Source organism: Condylura cristata, unplaced genomic scaffold, assembly GCF_000260355.1.
Source record: "Condylura cristata isolate star-nosed mole 26May11 unplaced genomic scaffold, ConCri1.0 scaffold00027, whole genome shotgun sequence".
Lineage (NCBI taxonomy): Eukaryota > Metazoa > Chordata > Mammalia > Eulipotyphla > Talpidae > Condylura > Condylura cristata.
Window position 1 is genome coordinate 19,280,722 of NW_004567128.1, and position 20,866 is coordinate 19,301,587.

Genomic DNA, 20,866 nt, shown 5'->3' on the forward strand with positions numbered 1-20,866 from the left:
GCAGACCTCTCCTGTCTCACCTGCTGCTCCCTTCAGCAGTGTATTTCATCAGATCTGCTGTTCTGCTCCCCATTCTGTCTTTGGTGAATCTTCTCACCCCCCACACCTCAGGCTTACCCCCCACCCAGTTTTTGTATTCATAAATAAATAGAAATAAGTCTTATACAAATTCTTTAATGAGGAATTTAATGAATTTCTGGATCAGCCATGGAGTCAGGACCTTTCACAGGCCATTTTCATGACCCTGCAGGATGTGGCTTCCTTTGTCACTCAAAGACTATAATGAAATCAGCTTCTCACTCACCCCTCAGTGCTTTTGATAACTGAATTCATGAAACGCAGTTTGAAAATGGTATCTGTTCATGTGTCTCCAAAATTTTTGTTAAGTATAATTATTCTGGAGTCATTTTTAAGTAGTGGTGCTTTTTTGTTTGTTTGTTTTCAGTTGAGGCTGTTAGCAATTTAAGAGTCTGGTATTATCTTGAGATCCATAGCTCTCCCGGACCACCTGTAACTGTTATAGAAATGAGATGCAAGGCTCTGGTAAGTACCACTAAGTGTTCATAGACTCATGTTTTTACAAACAGAGCTTTCATTGTGCACTTCAGTTGGTATCTCTAAAATATAGCCACTACTAATGAGTATATTGGGATAAATTATTTAGGTTATAACAATTTTACTTTTAAATTTAGTAATGTGAACTTACATGCTTATGGAAAATATCTTTTCATTGTCTTACAGTGGCTGCAGTGATTAGCACTCTACTTGCATACTTTATGAGTTACTCTAACAAACCTAAACTTAGTCTGTATGCTTGTTCTTGCCCATAGGATAAAAGCAGGATTATTCTAGGCTTTCAGTATCAATTCTTCCTGGTTTGTAGAGAAAGGCCTTTAACTTTGAATATATTTAGAACAATTGCAAAGATTTGAGGTTTTACATAATAGTTACTAAGAAGATAGTCTTATTTTTAAAAAAATTGCTATAGTGACTTTGCATTAGAATGCATAAATTTCAGGTGTGCTTCATTATGAATCATCTGCACACCTTTTTTCCACCTGACTTATTTAAGTAAACATAATACCTTCTAGGTCTATCCATGTTGTCTCTCATGGCAGGATTTCATCTTTTGTATTGCCGAGTAGAATTCTGTGCATATATACTGCCCCTTCTTTATCCAATCATCTGTCAATTGCTTACCTCCATTGGGAATAATGAATAGTGCTGCAATAAATGTGGGATTCCTGCATCTCTTCATATTTCTGTTCTTGATTTTTTTTTGGTAAATACTCAGAAGTGGAATAATTGGATCTCATGAAATTTCTATTTTAAAATTTATTTGGAATTACTATGCTGATTTCCATAGTGAATGCACCAATTTGCACTTCCACCAACTGCGTATAAAGACTTCCATGCTCTTCATATGCTACCCAACACTATTGTTTGTGTTCATTCTCTCAGGTGTGCAGTAATCTTGTTTTGGTTGCATTTCCCTAATAAAAATAAACGATGAATATCTCTTCAGGTGCATATGGCTGTCTCTTTATCTACTTTGGAGAAGTGCATTCACATTCCCCTGCCCATTTTTTAAATCACGTTAAGGATAGGGTATACTCATGTTAATTAATAAAGTACTGCTACATCTATGTCCGGGATTACTTAATAAAATCCAACATAAGAGTTTTGGTTTAAACGAAACAGAGAACAATAATAATTGCTGTTAATTGTGTTTCAATTATATTTAATTTCCTTTTGTTAGTATTCAAATATTTAAATTGATAAGTTTATTTTTACTTTTCAATATGCAGTTGGATTTCTTTTTACCTAGAATTGATTATTTAGACTCTTGAACTTCCTTTCCAACAAAGTGAAAAGAGGAAAGACTAGACACTTTAAGTCTATAAATCAATCATTTGCCAATCTAATTTCTGAGCAAATCTCCATTGAGACATAGAAAATAAATGGTTAATTTATAGAAATGCGCTCAAGGGCAGCTTGTAAAAACATTCTTATCAAAGTAGAACATAATTTAATATTTTAACAATCAGATCATTTCACTCAATGACAATATCCTATTTCTGTGACCCTGTTATCAACTGTAGAATAAAATGTATCTTAAAAGTTATTTTAAAATAATATAGCTTTAGTTATGAAACCACTTACTGTTGGAAATCATTACTGAATTAACAGTCATCTCTTTATTTTGCATCTTTCTCCTGACTTATTTCGCTTACCCCATTCCCCACCCCCAGATCTATGTTGTTGCAACAGTCAAGAGTTGACCTATTTTTACAATTGAGTAGTAGAGAAACAAAACAAAGGGTTAGATAAAAACAAATCAGTAACAAGCCCTAGAAATCTGACTATAGAATTGAGGCTACAAGAGGAATATGGGGGAGTATGGGGGGAGAGAAAAATGGGACCTGTAGTGGAGGAAATTCAGGTGCCTGGTGGTATGTGTGGTGTGTTGGCAACCACTCGGGGCATGTCATTCTGTACCTCTCAATCACAATCAGTGTTGTCAATTGATGCCACCTCAGTAATAAATAGATAGGAAACATTGGCTTCCTTGTTAAATAGATGTTTCAAATTGGGATAGAGATGAATAGAAATATGCAGCCCAAATTAGCCAAAAAGAGATGCAATTCTGAAAGCAGGTATACACAAGTATTATATTTTTTCATTAAATGATATATAACATGCCTGTTTATTTGAAGAGAGCTTTTATCTCTTTTGGAAAATGCTGATAGAAAATTGAGTTTTATAACTCTCAACTTTGAATGGTGAAGGATTTTGAAATATTCATTTTGTAACATACTTTTTTCTTCATATATTTATAGCTTTTTTTCTGTATCGTTGGTATTTTACATGATACTGAAATTTTCCTTCCTTCAGATAGTAAAATCAGCATTCTACATGGAATTTATTTTGAGAAGTAAAAATTTTTTTAAACAGGGTATTTTCTTGAAAATATATCATGGCCAAATTATGTTAAATTATAATCTATAGTGCTTCGAGATACATGTGTATAAACATATAATTGATATACAGAAAGAGGCAATAGATCCATATGTATCCATATGTATCAGTGAGAGAGACAGAGAGAGGGAGAGTTTGGAAACCTTTCCTAAAGACCTCTCCCTGGTGCTGCAACAGGTTAAAGCAACACACTGTGAATCTCTCAGAAACCACTGCAGCAAGAGTTTGATCCCTAGCTAGGGGGCTGACCCACATGGCTTGGCAGACCTCCCCGACTGGCCCACTGCTCCCCTCAGCACTGTATTTCAGTCCATCTGCCTTCTCTGCTCCCCACTCTGTCTCTGGTGAATCCTCTCACCCACCACACCTCCGGCCTGTACCGCAGTTCTGTTATTTATGCATAAATAAATTTTAAAAAAAGTTACACAGAAAGATACTACCTAGGGATCTAGATATCCCTGCAATTAGATATATTTCTATTTGACACTGCTGTTCAGTCTCCCCTCTACCCCTGCCACCTCAAGGTTATGGGAAGTGCCTGAATACAGACATTATACAGACCTGTGTACTCTATAAGAGTTTCTGGCTTTTTCACAGCTCTTCAGTGTCTATCAGTGCATCCTTCCCCTGCCCCCCCCCATATTCACATTCCAACTCATCTTGATTGCACCTGTGCATTCTCTATGTCTTATGAGAGATGGCAGAGGGTTATAGATGAGAAATATGTGAGACGTGACATCTTCAGGCATAGTGACATACTGGCAGCAGGAACAGAGGAATGACAATAGTGTTTCTGTTGGCACTTATCTCCCAGGTTCCTCAGAGCTGTGAATTGCGAATACCAAATTTCTCAATTTAGAAAAATTACTGAGACAGATTACTATTATCACTTCCTCTGAATTACGTGGTACATTTGTAAATACCCTTTGGTACAGTTTGCATATTGACTTAGCAATGTTTTCAGATCGAATAAAATTAAAATTGAAGATTTCCTCAATAATATGCCTTACTTAAATTGATGATATTGTGTGTTTTGTACCTCAGAAATAATCCTTTTATAATGAACTCATGATTATCTTCTGGGAGTGGATATGGTGAAACATACTTCCTACTAGTACATATTGAATTGTCATTGACTCAATTAAGGTTTTATGGGCAAAAAAACATAATCTTTATTTACTGTGACCCAGTGAGAGTAGAAAATAATGAAGTTTTCAGTACAAATACTCAGTGAATTCAATTTTTCCTACTCAGACAATGTGTGCACCAGCAACCAAATGATAAAATTAAGCCACTGTTTTTCTACCATTTGATACAGCTGTTCTTACCTAGTAACTTTCATGAAAAAGGGTAGCCTATGTTCACTGAGAGTATTCAGCCTCTTTGGAGTCAGGTTTTCGTGTCATTACTGAACACTTAGCATTTCTCTGTCTCCTAACTAGTGTATACCATGCTATAAAAAACTGTGTGGAACATGTAATTTCTTGAGTAGATGGTTTCATGCTCTTCCAATAGATATCCAGAAATGACATTTCTGGGTCATATGGTATACCTGTTTTTAGTTCTGGAGCTACTATTTATCTGTTTATTTATGAATGTATGCATGCATGCATACAAGAGTTGGGGTGTAGGCCAGAGGTCCTGAGGTTGAGAGGATTCACCAAAGACAGGGTGGGGAGTAGAATAGGCAGATCTACTGAAATACACTGCTGAGGGGAGCAGCAGAGAGAGGAGAATTCTGCTGCCCTATGGGGCTCAGCTCCCTGGCTGGTCAGGGGTGAACTCACGCTGCAGTGGCTGGCAGTAGCTGGACAGCACTGTGTCTTTAACTCCTGTACCACCAGGGATGCTCCAAAATGTTGCATTTTAAAAGTGTAATTTAGGACATGAAGCTATTTTTAAATGTAACAAGTGACATTAGCTGTCCCCACCAGCTTAGTATCAAGGTTTTCTTGTCACTCTGGTAATGCAACTTGATACATTTAAAAATAGCTTCGTGTCTGAAAGTGCATCCTTACCAAGTTGTGCAGTGTGACCGGAATGTCCAGCATTCTCTATTTCATCAGGCTAAGGCATTGCAGACAATTGGTCATTATTAAGATTGAGATATGTTCTCTTAGTCCCACTAACACATTTGTTCCAGTTAATGACTTACTGTACTGGAGCCCATGGCTATAATGAGATGAAATATAAGTCATTAGCCAAAATGGGTCAGAATGAGAATCAGGAAGTGTCTTGAAACTTGATGAGTGCCTTCCAGGACTGAGAGGATACAGCTTGGCGTCATAACAGGAGAAATCAGAACAGAAGAGAGAAATCCAGAGGGAAGGTAGTCCTCATTAGCATAATTTGTTCATACTGGCCCTATTCCCCGATGCTGTTTTACAGAGCTACTTAAAGTGTGTCCTCTGGATTATTAGTAGATATTATTATTATTATTATTATTATTATTATTAACCCCTTGTTTAGAAATGCAAAATTTTCAGGCCCCATCCCAAATGTTCCCAAATGGAATCTTTTGATACATGGAGCAAGTAATCTAAGGTTTACCAGCTTCTACAAGTGATTTCCTATGCATGTTTGAAAACCTCCACTGGAAGAAACATTGGTAAATGGCCCTCGTAGTAATAGGGTCCTGAAGAAAAATATTTTTTGAATGGACTTTTACAATGTCCCTAGCATTTAATTTCATGTATTTCTTGGAATACATGTTTTTTGTTGTTGACAAAAAAGTTACCATTTACAAAGACTAATCAAAGAAAACAAGAGATTAAAAGTAAGTGAGCTACATTGAGTAGTGAATCAAGGAAAGTAAAACAAATGACCTTATATTGTATAATAGTCTATACATTTGCTTCCACTAAAAGATGACTCTGTGGTGACACTAAACTGATTATGCACCTGTTCTCTAATTCCAGGGTAGCACTTCCATTAAAATACCTCTCTCTAATCCCAGAGATAAAAGTATTCACATAATTGTGCAGTTTTCAAGTGCTGCCCTCAGTGGGCTCAGGGAACTTGTACTGTATCCACAAGAACATCTCACTTATGATTTACAGTATTCTCCAGCGGCTACCGGCTGTAAAGATGAAAGGTATGGGAGGAATGCAGCATTAATTTTTATGATCCCTTAAAATTGAGTTTTTGTGATTAATATTTCTTTTATTCTAAACAATTCAACTTATACTTGCTCATAGTTTCTTTTTCATTTGGTTCAATTTTTGCATATTTCTTTTATTCTAAACAATTCAACTTATACTTGCTCATAGTTTATCTTTGTTGTATATGATTTGTTGATAAAATATACTAATTTAGAGTTACATTGTTTTCTTCAGTGCAAAAATACTATTTGTTGAACCATCAAATTAAATAATTCCTAAATCACTCCTGATATATCTACTTGCATTTACTTTTTACTAGCCAAATTTTTCTGGATGCAAAAATTGAACCAAATGAAAAAGATTCATAAAGACTTGAGAGTTAAATTTAAATTTTTTTTTGATGAATACTACTTTATATTCTCAGTTAAATGAAAATCATACACCTTGAGGATATAGAGGAAGTAAATTAAGGGTATTAAACCATGTTTAATGAACATACATGTATCTGTGTATCCACACATATACACATGTGTATCCACACACACATATCCGTGCATATATATTAATATATGTGTAATCCCAGTTGTACTTTTAGACTGTCACACATTCTTTTGTCCCCCCAAAGGTAAGTACTGGCTGATTATAAAGGAAGTATCCCAGAGCTGTGTGTCTCATGATAACCTTCACATGAAAATATGAATATATTCAATTAAATACTTTACATTTGATTTATTGAATCTTTAAAGCAGGATGGTATCATTCCTATGTACATTTGAATTACTTCTGTTTAAACATTTTTCATCAATTTAGTCGCACTAATAGAGATTAATATTCTAACAATGAAGTGAATTTCTCACCAGAAATTAAAAATTTAAAAACACACAGTGAAAGCCAACTGTGTTATAGAGCAGTTATTGTATTAGAAATCTCCTATTTGGGATTTTCTGCAAACTAAAACTGATGACAAGATTTTGTATATTTCTCTCCACCAGTGTTATTTTTCAGCCTGATATGTGTGTAGAGTTCTGGTATTTATTGAGATTAACTACTGAATTACCAAGACCAACTATAATGCCAGAAGTACAATGTGACCTTGGAAAGTAAGTTCTATTTAATAGATAAAATTCTTTCATGGGAAAAGAATATGTATCTATAAGAGTATTTTTTATAATGCATTTAATCCTTCTAAATAAGACAAATCATTTTTTAGGAATCTATTTTCCTTCCAAGAAAATTTTGATTTTTAAATTACTCCATGGCAGACTTATGTGAAGGAAAGTCAGGTTAAAAGTGATAGTAAGGGGCCCTCCCTTGTGGTGCAGCGGGTTAAAGCATAGCACTGAGAATCTAAAGCCACTTCTGCATGAGTTCGAATCCCGCCTGCCCTGGAGGTGACCACATGGCATGGCAGACCTCTCCTGACCTGCCCGCTGCTCCCCTCAGCAGTGTCCTTCATGAGTCGGCCTGTTCTGCTCCCCACTCTGTCTCTGGTGAAGCCTCTCGCCGGCCCTGAGCCTCTGGCCTGTACGCCAGTTCTGTATGGACAAATAAATAAATCTTAAAAAAAAAAAAAGTGATAGTAAGGATAGGCTTTTATTCAACGTGATTATTGCGAGGAATGGGGGGAAGAAACATTTAAATAGTTGGAAAGGAAGTGTTGTAATTAGAGAGCAGGCTCTAATTTAAGAAATCTGCAAGTATCTGAATATCAAGCAGAAAACATTCATTTCATAGAGTAAAGGAAGAGCCAGAAGAGGTAAGTGGACTCCTTGGAGGAGTGATGGACAGGAAGGGAAATGACCGGTGGAGACTGACAAGAGAGGAAAGGTTCTGACCAGAGGGAGCTGATTCCCAGGAAAGCCAATAAGGGGACTTGTCCCATTACTCAGACTTAGAAACAAGAGAGTCCAGGAAACTCTAGGAAGGAGAAAGGTTGACTAAAATTTGGTGAAGGCAAAGAGCGGGCAAGCAATGGGTATGTGAAAACATGTCACCACTTGGTTAATATCATGCCCCACTGAGATTAGACTTTTTATGGTTGGATTTCTATTACATGTTTGGCACTGCCTTTGGTCTTAGTACATTGGATACCAAGTCACAATTCCCCCTTTTAAAGTGTAGGTGCTGTAATGGGCAAACTAGCATCCTTTTGCTAATTTCCCTCCCTTAGCCCAACAAAAGCATATTGGAGTCTCTGCGTAACAGAGCATCTGTTACTGTAACATCACTGCAAGTGATTTATGAAGGAGTAGATCTAGTAAGAAAATGGGGAAAATCAGTCATAGAATAGGGGAAGCAGGATGAGAAAAGGGAAAAGGTTAAGCAAGGGTGTGGTTGTAGGTGTGTCCCCAGACTATCTGATATTGCAAGGTAGTTGTGGAACATAAATTACATCTCAGTTTGTGTTGTCTTGATGTCAAGATGCTGGGCTTTTCAACGCCCCTAACTACTCACTATAGGCTTCCTTGGCATGAGGCATAAACTCTCAGGCACCTTTGTCATCTATAAAGTTGAGGAGACTCTAGGATCTGAGAGTGATTATCTGAAGCCTCTCAGATGAAAGATTTAATAGCACATATGTTGAAGTTGGGGAATAGGGGTGAAGAGCTGGTAGAAATCTAGGGGAAATAGGTGGGATACCAGTAATAGCTGCTACCAGTTTTTTACAACTTGTTTCTACCATTATTATTTAAAAGAAATAGTACATGAAAACCATATGAAATTTTTAATAAATGTTAAGACTATTATGTGAAATATTTGTTTGAAACCAATTTTGCAAGCATGATTTTTTTTTCATTCCACTAAAATGGGCTAGCCATTTCTCTTTCTTTTAGAGTTTTGTTACTTTTGAATGTTTTTCTAAAGTTTAATTTCTTTTTATCTAAATCATACTGATACAATTTTAGGGCACATAGTGTTAAAAGATGTTTGATACTATTAGCAACATTGTTTTCAAAGATTTATTTATTTGCATACAGAACTGGGGTACAGGCCAGAGGTACAGGTGCAGTTAGAGGATTCACCAGAGACAGAGTGGAGAGCAGAACAGGCCAACTGACAGAGTACACTGCTGAGGGGAGCAGCAGGCGGGTCAGGAGAGATCTGCTGCACCATGTGGTCACCTCCAGGGCAGGGATCAAACTCATGCGGAAGTGGCTTTAGCTTCTTAGTGCTGTGCTTTAACCCACTGCGCTACCAGGGAGGGCCCATTTAGCATCTTTTTTAACTAGATTTATGCCAGATTTTTAACCTCTTTGTAAATTTGCAAGTTCTTTATATTAGTCCCCTTAAAATTCTTAATGCTGTGTACTAGTGTGAATCTGTTTTTGGACTTTTTGAGTAGTTGAGGTCTCTTTCAGTATAGAAACATGTGACTTTCAGTTGCTGGAAATCTCAAGTTATGTCATTCTCATTCTTCTATTTATTCCCTTCACTGTTCACAGCATCTGTGTATTCTCATTTATATATTTTGTATATAGACTTTCCTGTAAATTAAATACCTTTTTTATACTGTTAGTTCCCCCTTTTTAATCTCTTAATGACATCATTTAATGAACTTATATCCTTAATTTTAAAGTAGTTTAATTTATCAGTTAGTTATATCCAATCCTTCCATATTTGAAGAGCATCAAGAACATAACTCCTTTACAGTTTACAACTTTCAGTTCCAGTTACTGGTGAAACTAGCAGTGAAATGCAAGACCTATGAGATTCAGTTCAATTCAGAAAGTTTTTCTGGGTGAACAATTAATAAGCAACTCTACTATTTTGCTCCTAGCTATATTGGCCAGTGGAGACCACTGCAGTGGACTGCTCTACTAGCTAATAACAGATGACACAAACTGAGTGGCTTAACACAACATAAATGTATTGTCTTCTACTTCTGAAGTCTGTAAGTTTGAATTCGAGATTTTGGCAGGATCATGCTCCTGCTGAAACCTGTAAGGGGCAATTCTACTTTGCTTCTTCTGGCTTCTGGCCTTTGCCGATAGTTCTTTATGTTCCTTGACTTTCAGTGCACCACTCCAGTCTCCCTCCGTTACCATAGGGTGCCACTTCGTGTTTCTTTGCTTTGTCCTCTAATAAGGGCATCAGTCTTACTGAATTAAGGACTCTTTTATTCTAGTACAACCACATCTTATCTAATTATAACTGAAATGAGCCTTTAACCAAATAGTCACTTTATGAGACATATTTTTTGAGAGGATACAAGTCAATGCATAAACATCATCAAGTTTATAAAATTGACAAATTTATGATGAACTTTCTAGCTTTATTTTTCCTTTCAGATATGCCACTGAGATCATTTCTCTAGTCAATCCAACACATGAAACCTTACAACTGGAAGGAATGAGCAGTAACCCAGACAATTTTGTCTTGCACATTAACAAACCAGTAAGTATATTCAGAAGTCTATTCAGAAGGCCAAATAATTTACCAGCACTAAAGTATTTTCCAATTCTAATTTTGGGGCAATATAAAGTACTGTCATTTCATTATTTGAATTACTAAAAAGGTTTAAAATGTCTAATATTTGAAAAGACCATGTGTGTATGTGTGTGTGTATATATGTATGTATTAATATGCACACATCCTCAACTTTATAAAAAAATCATTGCCATGATTATATCCATAGATTTTTTTTTAATTTATCTAGGCTCATTATCTGGATTCTAAATAAATTGGTTGTACTGTACTTTATTGCTGACCATTCTAGTAAATCAGTTTTTACAGTCATGCTGTTCATGATTTTGAATCAACAGTCATACTGTGTTTCGAAGGTCTGAAGTGGACAGTTCTTTTCCAGTCTTTCGTGGGTTCCTGCCCACCAACCCACTCCTCATCTTCTAGACATTACTGACAGATCCTCTCTTTTTCTCATTCTTTGATTCATGGCAGAAGCTAGAAGCAACCAGTGATCCTCAATCACTTTTTTCTCCCCCAAGTAACAAAACATGATCTGAAGATATATCATTTACTGTATTTCTAGAATATATGATACCAGATATGCTGTGAATGCCAAAGCCATTCTTTCAAGTAAATTTCAAAATGACAGTTATAGTAGATTATTTCCCTAAGTAGACTTCACAATAAAGCATGAAGCCCTCCTAAATAGGTATGGTATTTAAATAAATAAAGGCTTTTTTCATTTGTAATTATTTAAGAAATTTACAGTATGATGTCTCTTTTATATCTTAATACCAATATCATCAGTCGTTGGTTGCCAACTAATATAAACTGTTTATACTACATCAGTCTTCACTACATGCTTCTGATATGTCTTTTAGAAAATGCATTTGAAGCTAAAGTAACTAAAATACTTAAACCATCTGCTTAGTGAGTAGTGGGACTAGAAGAGAATTACAATCCTTGTTAGGTAGTATTGCATAGTTTTTCCAACAAAATGGATGTGTCCCTTCATATATGTATGCATTTGTGTATAAAGGGAGGAGCCAGTAGGCTCATATTTGTTAAATTGAAAGATTATATGAAATGTACCTTTTATTTTTTTTTTGCTAGTATTTTATTGAAATTAATTCACAGTTCTTAAGTGTGCACTGATGGATAATCCCGTAGCGTTAAACATATCAGAGAGCGTGTCAGTCTGATACAAAAATAATTTCTGTAAATAAACCAAACATGTATATAGAGCAGGGAGTTCTCAAGATAAAATTATTTTTATTGTATTTCATGCTAACAGTCAGATTTTTAATGAGTGACAAGGATTGAACTACACTGCCAATCTGCAGTTTTATTTTTCTAAAATTATCTGGCAAAATACTTTAGTAAAAAAATATAATTGACTTCTAAGGTATGTGCCACATATCTTTTTTTGTTTTGCTACAAGCGAAAACTACTGGTTTATCTGCAATATAACATTTTGATTGCATAAGCAACCTGGGCCCTTGTTATATTATGCTTTGACAATCCCTAAAGGGATAACTCAAGTGAGCACCATTCAGACTCAAATTATTCAAGGTCATAGGGCAAAGAGGAAAACTTCATCATGCACTAAAGAAGCATATTTTACAGCTCTGATTAGAATCAGTTCATTTCTTTTTATATCATCACACCTACAAATTAATTTCCCAGTGAGTTGACCTTTAGCTTAGGATGATTGGTGTGCTGTGGATCCTTAAATAAAATCCATATTTTTTATCTGGTGATTCTAACTCAGCTTTAAGAATGAGTCTTGACTTCCTTTTATAGAGTAAGTCCCTTTGTGATTGTTGTCTGTTTACCATGAACCATTTTACTCACATTCACTGAGCAGCCAGACTGGGGATGGAGAATATGTGCATGGCAGCGTATCACTCACGAAAGTATCAGCCAGCATATGCTTATGTGCAAAGATGGTGATGCAACCGAATGTATTAACTTGTTTCTCTTTCTGTCTGAATTTCCACAGCTCACTGTAGCTCCTTACTCTACAAAAAATGTACCTGTTTACTTTTTTCCTTCTGCACTTGGAAGGACTGGTCATCAAGGTTGTATCATCTTCTACTGTAGCCAGGTATGATGGAGTATCCTGGGATCAGGTCAAGGTCATTCAATTTCAAAGTCAATAAATTTATAAATCAAAACCATATATTGTAAACTAGTAATTACACAGTCTTTTGAAATCCAGTATACATCATGTGTATGCAGTCCTTAAATCTGTAGTTTTAGATTGCTTGAATGAAGGAAACTATACACCCAAATATAAATTATAGGCATTACTTCTCAGCCTTTTGGCTAATTCAGGTGTAAAATATAGGTGGGTTAATGCAAATTCCAAATCACTGGCCACCACTGACTTGGGTTTTAATACTCAGATTTTCATGAACTTAAAGTATAAAACTGTAATAAATGTTATTTCGCAAATATTTGTGGCTGTATTCATTCTATTTTGTCTTGCACTGTTCCTGAATAACACTAATGTTTTAAACAACAAAATGTAGTGGTTAAGCAACTCTAAACTTGCTATGTACCATTTTAAGAATTATCTCAATGTATTTTTTTAAAAATTTATTTGTTCATACAGAACTGGGGTATAGGCCAGAGGCGCAGGGACAGTGAGAGGCTTCACCAGAGACAGAGTGGGGAGCAGAACAGGCAGATCGACTAGGTACACAGGCAGATCGACTAGGGGAGCAGCGGGCGGGTCAGGAGAGAGCTGGTGCACCATGTGGGTCACCTCTAGGATGGGGATCGAACTCATGCTAAAATGGCTTTAGCTTCTTAGTGCTGTGCTTTAACCCACTGCACCACCAGGAAGGGCCTTCAATGCATTCTTTATCCCAGGCCTATCTTGAAAGTATTATCAACCCGATTATACAGATCAGGAAATTCAGACACAAAGAAATTAAGATTAAGCAACTAGTAAGTAGTCAACCCCAACTTGAACTGAGGACATAAGACTTTTTATCTCATCTTCATGATTATTTTTACACTTACCAACAGAACCTGAATGGTTGTAGCTCTCAGTGCCAAAGAAAAACTTTTGAAACTTTTCACATTTATCATTATTTATTATTTCAAGTGTCAATGAGGAAAAAAGTAAATAGAAGCATGTACTTGATAGATTAGGGGACACCAACAAGCTTGTTACACCCTACCATCTGAACGGAGTGTAATAAAATGTTACTATGGCCCTCCCTGGTGGCGCAGCGGGTTAAAGCACAGCACTAAGAAGCTTAAGCCACTCCCGCCTGAGTTTGATTCCCACCTGCCCACCCCGGAGGTGACCACATGGTGCGGCAGACCTCTCCTGACCCGCCCGCTGCTCCCCTCAGCAGTGTACTTGGTTGATCTGCCTGTTCTGCTCCCCGCTCTGTCTCTGGTGAATCCTCTCACCCTCCACATCTCTGGCCTGTACCACAGTTCTGTATGAATAAATAAATCTTTTTAAAAAATGTTATTATAATGTTTACAATGTTAGTGCAAGGAGTGTGGGGTGGCTGAATTGCCTCTTCTTCCCCAAAATGTATAGTTTACCTTTAGAAATAAACTTTGATCTATTAAGTTACCTACAGGATTACTGTCATACATGACCTGAAGCAACAAGAATGAATAATAGTGATTGACGATCAAAATAGTAAAGAAAAAAAAAACAGTAATCTTTCTCAATCAGAAGAGAAAATATAATGGGGATTATTTTCTGTTATAAAAATAATTTTTACAAGGTAGGTCTGTTAAATAATTGCTTCACAGCAGTTTGAACCCTTTCTTAATTAATGAGGACAATTTAGTTGCTTAAATTTCTGGTGAAAATTTTTTCTATTCAAAGACAATCTGTCACATCACCCAGGCAATTATCAGTTCTCCATCTTAATAGCTTTAGAAAATCCTAGCTAGCCTAGCTGAACATAAAATTCTCTACAAACATGGAATAACTCAATAAATTAAGTAATCAACACAAATCTTTTGTAAATCATTTCTACACTGGTGCTTGATTACAGTGACTTGGAGCATCTCATTCCAAGTGACAGCAAATCTCCAAGGATCATCTATGGTTAGACTTGAACCTATAATTCATCCTTTTCAGCTACTGGGACCAGGTCTTTTAAGCTTTTCAGTATATTGCTCTAACGTTTGTGATTTTTCTTCCCTTTATTTTTCCTTTTCATCTATCAGTCATTCAGGTCTTCCTCTTTTAATTCATCTGGTCAACATCCTATCAAGCAAAACCAGGTCATCCTAAAAGTACTAAGCAAATGAACACTTGAAAATAAAGTATACTTCATGTGCATGCTGGCATCTAAAAAAGACAATTTTTTATAAAGATTTATTTATACATACAGAACTGGGGTGCCGGCCAGAGGTACAGGGGCAGAGAGAGGATTCATCAGAGACAAAGAGGGAAGCAGAGTAGGCCAATCTATGAAGTATACTGTTGAGGGGAGCAGCGGGCAGTTCAGGAGAGGTCTGTTGCGCCATGTGGATCACCTCCAGGGCTGGGCATCGAACTTGCACTGAAACAGCTGTGGCAGGCTTGCAGTGAGAGCCAGAAGACAGTTTTTAAATAAAAATCTATTAGAGTTCAGTTTTCTAAATCTAAGAGTTTGCTTTAATTACTTTTAAACATTAGGGCAAACTTCATATAGATTTATGTGCTCTCTTGAGTCCACTGATAAATATGTCTGGTGATGCACATAGTGAGTGTGTGCTGAATTAAAATGCAGTAATGTCAATGCTTTTAGGATAAGCTTTAACTACTGCTAAAGATGTCTTTTTGCTGAACTTAAGGAAATAACTATGGTTTATTATTTGTTTCATTTGTTTGGGGTTTGGATTCATGCAAGAAGCTCTGCACTGTAAAATTGTAAGTTTAGGCTACAGTTGTAAAGATTTTGAAGACAGAGTGTAATTTCACTAGGTCTTCATAAATACCAGTATCATGAACTGACATTGTGCTCCTCTCAACAAGAGCATAACAGAGTAAGAGGGAAGTAGTAAGCAGCAAATATTGTCATCAGACCTTCTCTCTGGTTTTGGTAGATTGGCTCATTTCCAGTGGGTTTCTGTCACCCAAAGCTCAGTTTACAATAGAGTAAAAAAGTAGATGGTTTACATAAATTGCTTGTTCATTTAACTTGGACCATGTTGTTGGGTTACAGTCAGTGAATTACATGTAATCAAATGAGGCTATCATAATTGAAAATATAAAGAACTTCAGTTAGTAGAGTCTCTTAATGAAAGTAATTCAATCTTTTAAAGATAATATGAAGATAAAACTTGTCTTTAATCTTCCCTACTCAGTGATAGCATTTATGGATTTCCTGTCACAATCTCTCCTACTTTGAAATGGTCTTAAATTAAGTTTCCCTCTTTTTATCAGGATTTAGGGTTAGGAACACCTGGGTAGTTTGAAAGATTATAAAAGTAGGACACTTCATGATTTTCCTTGAGTGACCTCTTCCTCCATCTGGAACATTAGGTGGACAGTTCTACTCTCAAGGAATCTTTATTCTGAAAGAATAGAAATAAAACATTTTCAAATAGAACATCATAGGTCTACGAAACTTGCGTAAGAACAATGGTCGCATTCAATCTCCTTCACTAATTTTGAGCCACGTCCTATGAAAACAGAAATTAAGCTGTACCAGACCAGGGGCATGAATAATAGGGCTTGCAGTGTGCACACTTCCTTTCAGTGGAATTTCTATCTGTGCCTCATCTTCTTGGACTTCATGTGATAACTCTGAATTTTGTTTGAAATTTACCCATAACTTTTCGAAACTTCATAGAACATTTATTACTCATTTTGTTGGATAAATTGACTTTTGCAAAATCTTGAGCATACTTGTAAGGTTTTCATTAAGATTTCTCTTTTATGTTGCTGTAACTTACCTTGTATGCATTTAAATATGTTTAAAATTTCAACATTAGTCTTTTTGTCCTCTTTGATGTTAAAGTATATTCACTGATTTTTTTTTAGTAAATTCAGAGTGAATTTGGGAAAAATAAAACTACATGTTAAATATTAGCAACAATTGTTTTCTTATTTGCCAAAATGTTATCATCATGACATTAAGTATTGCAAATTAAATGTATATAATTAGGATAAATGTATGATGAATGTTTCTCTTTAAACAGTTTAAGGAATGGCGATTCTGCCTCTGTGGAGTAGGACTATACCCCATGCCTCTGGATGTAGAAAGAATAACCACGTTTCTTCATCTTCACACATCTGTTCTTATACCTTTCCGAAATCCCACTACAGAAGATGTTTTAGTCGATATCATACTAACAAGTAAGTTGTTTTTCTTATGTAATTTTGTAATGATTAATCCAATTTATTTTATCATAGATTGAAAGCATTTCAGAAGTAGTAGACGCTTTAGAGATCATTAGCTTCATATAATTAGCAAAGTATGAGAGGAGCAGTGTCTTGCTAAAAGCACAGCTTATAGATTGTGAAATAAGAATCAGAAATTAGCGATTTGTGTGTCGAGTCAGGTTCTTCCAATTTTATCTGTAAATTAGTGATTGTGTAAGTGTCTTTTGATATTACTAAAATACCCCAACATTTATTCCTCAAAAGGTCATAGAAATTCTAGTGTTCTGAGTATCTTTTCTGTGCTAGAAACTCCATATGCACATTTTAAACCTACCTCATTTTTGGAATATACACATTTAGATATACACAGTGAGTTTTGTTTGATATTCTACATGTGAAATATCATCGTGGATGAAATATCTAAAGTTTTCATAAATGAAGTAGTGACTGACACAGGTAAAGTCGCATCTTTGATTACTTTTCTACTGAAGTGACTGTAATCTTGAGATTATTTCTTTTTACTTAACCCAGATGTAAAGACACAATTAGTAATTTCATTCAAACATTGAAATATAAATGGATTCTTTCCCACACATCAGTCATTGATGGATTGTGGGTGAGCAAAACAGAATAACAGTGGTGATAAAAATGTGCATGACAGTTAACATATTAGTTTTACAAATACCAACTTCTATTTTGAGAACTGATAAATGCAAATAAACTACTCTGTTGAGTTTTTACTGACTTGAGGTTAATTATGACAATATGTTCACCAGCAGTAAAGTAATAAAGCACACAGTGTAGTATAGTTAAAAGTTAATCACACTTATGGGACATGGAGAGGTTGTCCCCAGTGCATTTGATTTCATGCTAGAGTCACTTTATGAAAATCTTGTCCCCAGAGGCCTGCTGAAGCTTACCTAAGCACCAGTGGAATGGAATAAATATTTAAGCTAAATATATAGTAATCGTTGTAAATTAGCAGAGTATATATAGCTTTATACATAAGAAAAGAGATAATTATCTGTAAGCAAAAAGTCCCCCACTCTCAAAATCCCTCCAGAATTCAGATACTGATGACATAATGTATTGTACAGTTTATAGTATATACAATGCTATAAACAAGATTGGGAGATGTGAAACTTGGTGGGCAATGAAAAGATTGTATCAAATACATACCAATTTATTTGTATCTCAGTTAAATTAGATAATTTGTGTTAGTTTTCTCTGACCATAAAAGGAAAATAGCTAATGTTTTTGTACTGTGATAAAATAGATGTGAAAATATGTTATTGACACTTTTCAGACAAGTAATTTGAGACTCAGCTTGCTTATAATTAATTTTAGTTACTATCTGGGAGTCTTAGTGTTTTAGAGTCCTTTTAATCTTTTAATCTTTTGTTTAGTAGCTCTCAAAATTAAGTGAGCAATAATTGGGAAGTTACCAAACTTTTTATTTCCAGGACTACACTCACTTATTCTGATTCATCATTTCTGAAGTAATACCTTACCATCTCAATTTATCCCAACATAGGGGTTTAGAAGACTGCACTTTAAGAAATACTACTCTTTTGACAATTGTGTCAAAATATTTTAAAAATCACACATATCAATTAAAATAATGTTCAGTATCCTCTTCAATGTATTAGTATTTACTTATGAACTATATACATGCGATATAATGTATATGTTCACTATCAATAGAGCTTATGTCTTTTTCATTGAGAATTAAATATAATTTATAATGCTTTTTCTAATACCCAAGAAGTTGATCTTACACAAGCACCATTTTAACTATAATAGAATGCATTTCCGTTTAATTAAAGCTGTGGGAATGTAATTTTGTATTGACTTGTCAGCCATTTGCTTGTCTGCAACTTTGAGGTGTCATTTTCATGGTCCCACATGTGCACATGCTTCACTCACCATCCACCAGAGCTCCCATACTAATGTGCTATCCTCTTATTTCTCCTACCCCCTTTTTCATCACCCCACTGCCCCATTCCCTTTGGTAACTGGTATGTGTTTCATTCTCTAAAAATTGTTTTTGCTGTGCTTCACCAGTGTAAGTATTTTTGTAATTTATAATCTTCAGATAAGTGAAACCATCCATTATCTTTCACTTTCTGTCTCATTTCACTTAGGTCCATCTATTTTTCCCAAAAGCCACTACTTCATCCTTTGTCACAGTTGCATAGTATTCCACTGAATATATAGTCCACAATTTGATACTACTTTTTAGTATTACAGAGAAAATCATTTATAATGTTTGTCTTTCAAAAAAACCACTAAAATCTCTTATCAAAAATAAATGGAAGCCATTTATTCAAGAAATATCATATGAAAGGAAAGTGTGCTTCTATTTCCATCTTAAGTTGATGATTTTTCTCTTAAATATATCAAAGTGTAATATCTCTACATTTTTATTAGGTCGGGAAAGACCCAGTCATATCACCATTGACCATTTCTGGGACAGCTTCTGCCATGAGACAAATGCCTTCAAGTTTAGTGCTATTAGCCACACTAAAGGTACAGTGTTTTCCCTTTTATAATCTTCCCTGTACCCTGGCACATTTCAGAGGTGATGAAATACATTTTGTTGTCTATTTGTTGTTTATTGAAAATTAAATATGTAACTACAAAATGACACAAATGTTAGTAAGTTGATAGGAAACTATAGAACATTTAACTTCTCTGTGTGTTCGTTACATCTACATCATTTTTCTTTCCATAGAATATAAGTACATATTGCAAAAGATATGAGTTTTGAGATTTTAAATGGTTGAATATCATACCACTTAACACATATATGTGTGAGGTAAAGATGATTTGGGAAATTTAAAATCACTGGTGTACCAAAGCTACTCTTTGCAAAGCTAATGACTCCCTGAAAATTTATTTTTAAGAGTGTATATATATCTATTTGTACTGTATAATAACCATCCCATCTAGCTAGTGATGAATAAGAAAAAAAGTTAAGGCATAAGAAATAATGAAGTTGCTTAAAAATCTAAAGCTCAGTAAATAAGAATTTTCTTAAGATAACATTTTTCATTACAAAAATGTTATCAATAGTTATGGCAATTATGATAAAACATAAATCATCTTAAAATAATCAATACAAAAGTACTAACTGAAATCAGTAATCATGACTAATATCCAAATACAAATAAGTTCATGATTTTTTCAATTTAATATGATCATTGAGGTTAGCATCTTGAATGTCACTAATTTATCTCATTTAATACAACTCCCTGCAGCTGTGTTATTTTCATTGAATTGAGGAGATTGCATTTCAGAAAAATTAACCTGTATAGAATCAGAATAATAGTTTTTCTTTGCAATGCTTTGAAAGGAGTATGAATAACAGTTCACAAATGAGGAAGTATGGGTCACCAAAGGATCATTGTAAATATATTCATGGTCACTAAAATTCAGCTAGATGTTGATTTAAATGATAGCTACTTAAGTTTTCTTTTTTTCTTTATTTTTATATTTCAATGACACTGATGAAATTGGAACAGTCAAACACTACTTTGGGGGAATACAATTTCTACATAATTTCTGAAATGTACTTTATATAATGTATATAAAGGAATCTAGAAATCATTACCATTGGACCTAATAATTACAGTTCTAACTAGATCTTTTAAAGAAATAAAAGATTTATCAATGTTCATTATTACATTGTTTTTAAAGGCAAAAATTGGTAAAATGACACATTTGCTATATTTGTGGTAACTATATATCTGCTTATATTTTTATTTTACTTATTCATTAAATATATTTTCTTTATTTTTAATATTTCTTCCATTGATTCTATACTTTCAAAGTCTTCCCACATTGTGGAATCAATCAAAAATTTACCCATATTTTCTTTTTCCTCCTCCTTTGTTTACAGTGCAGAGGATAGAACAGATAGGTAGGCATCTTTTTCATTTATAAACTAAAGTCATCCAGATTTTGCTTTTTTGCTATGTATCTAATTACAACATAATTTGATTCCTACTTATTTAATTAGGAA

General features: G+C 34.8%; 1 protein-coding gene across 1 annotated transcript in view; it reads left to right on the forward strand.

The window, feature by feature from the left end:
• CFAP47 (cilia and flagella associated protein 47) overlaps window positions 1-20,866 on the forward strand; it is a 283,608-nt gene that overhangs the window by 209,395 nt on the left and 53,347 nt on the right. The window contains exons 49-55 of the mRNA XM_012730250.1: window positions 446-543; window positions 5,898-6,073; window positions 7,073-7,180; window positions 10,370-10,491; window positions 12,500-12,594; window positions 16,659-16,815; window positions 19,273-19,371. Coding sequence (XP_012585704.1) covers window positions 446-543; window positions 5,898-6,073; window positions 7,073-7,180; window positions 10,370-10,491; window positions 12,500-12,594; window positions 16,659-16,815; window positions 19,273-19,371 — 855 coding nt within the window. The remainder of the gene's footprint in view (window positions 1-445; window positions 544-5,897; window positions 6,074-7,072; window positions 7,181-10,369; window positions 10,492-12,499; window positions 12,595-16,658; window positions 16,816-19,272; window positions 19,372-20,866) is intronic.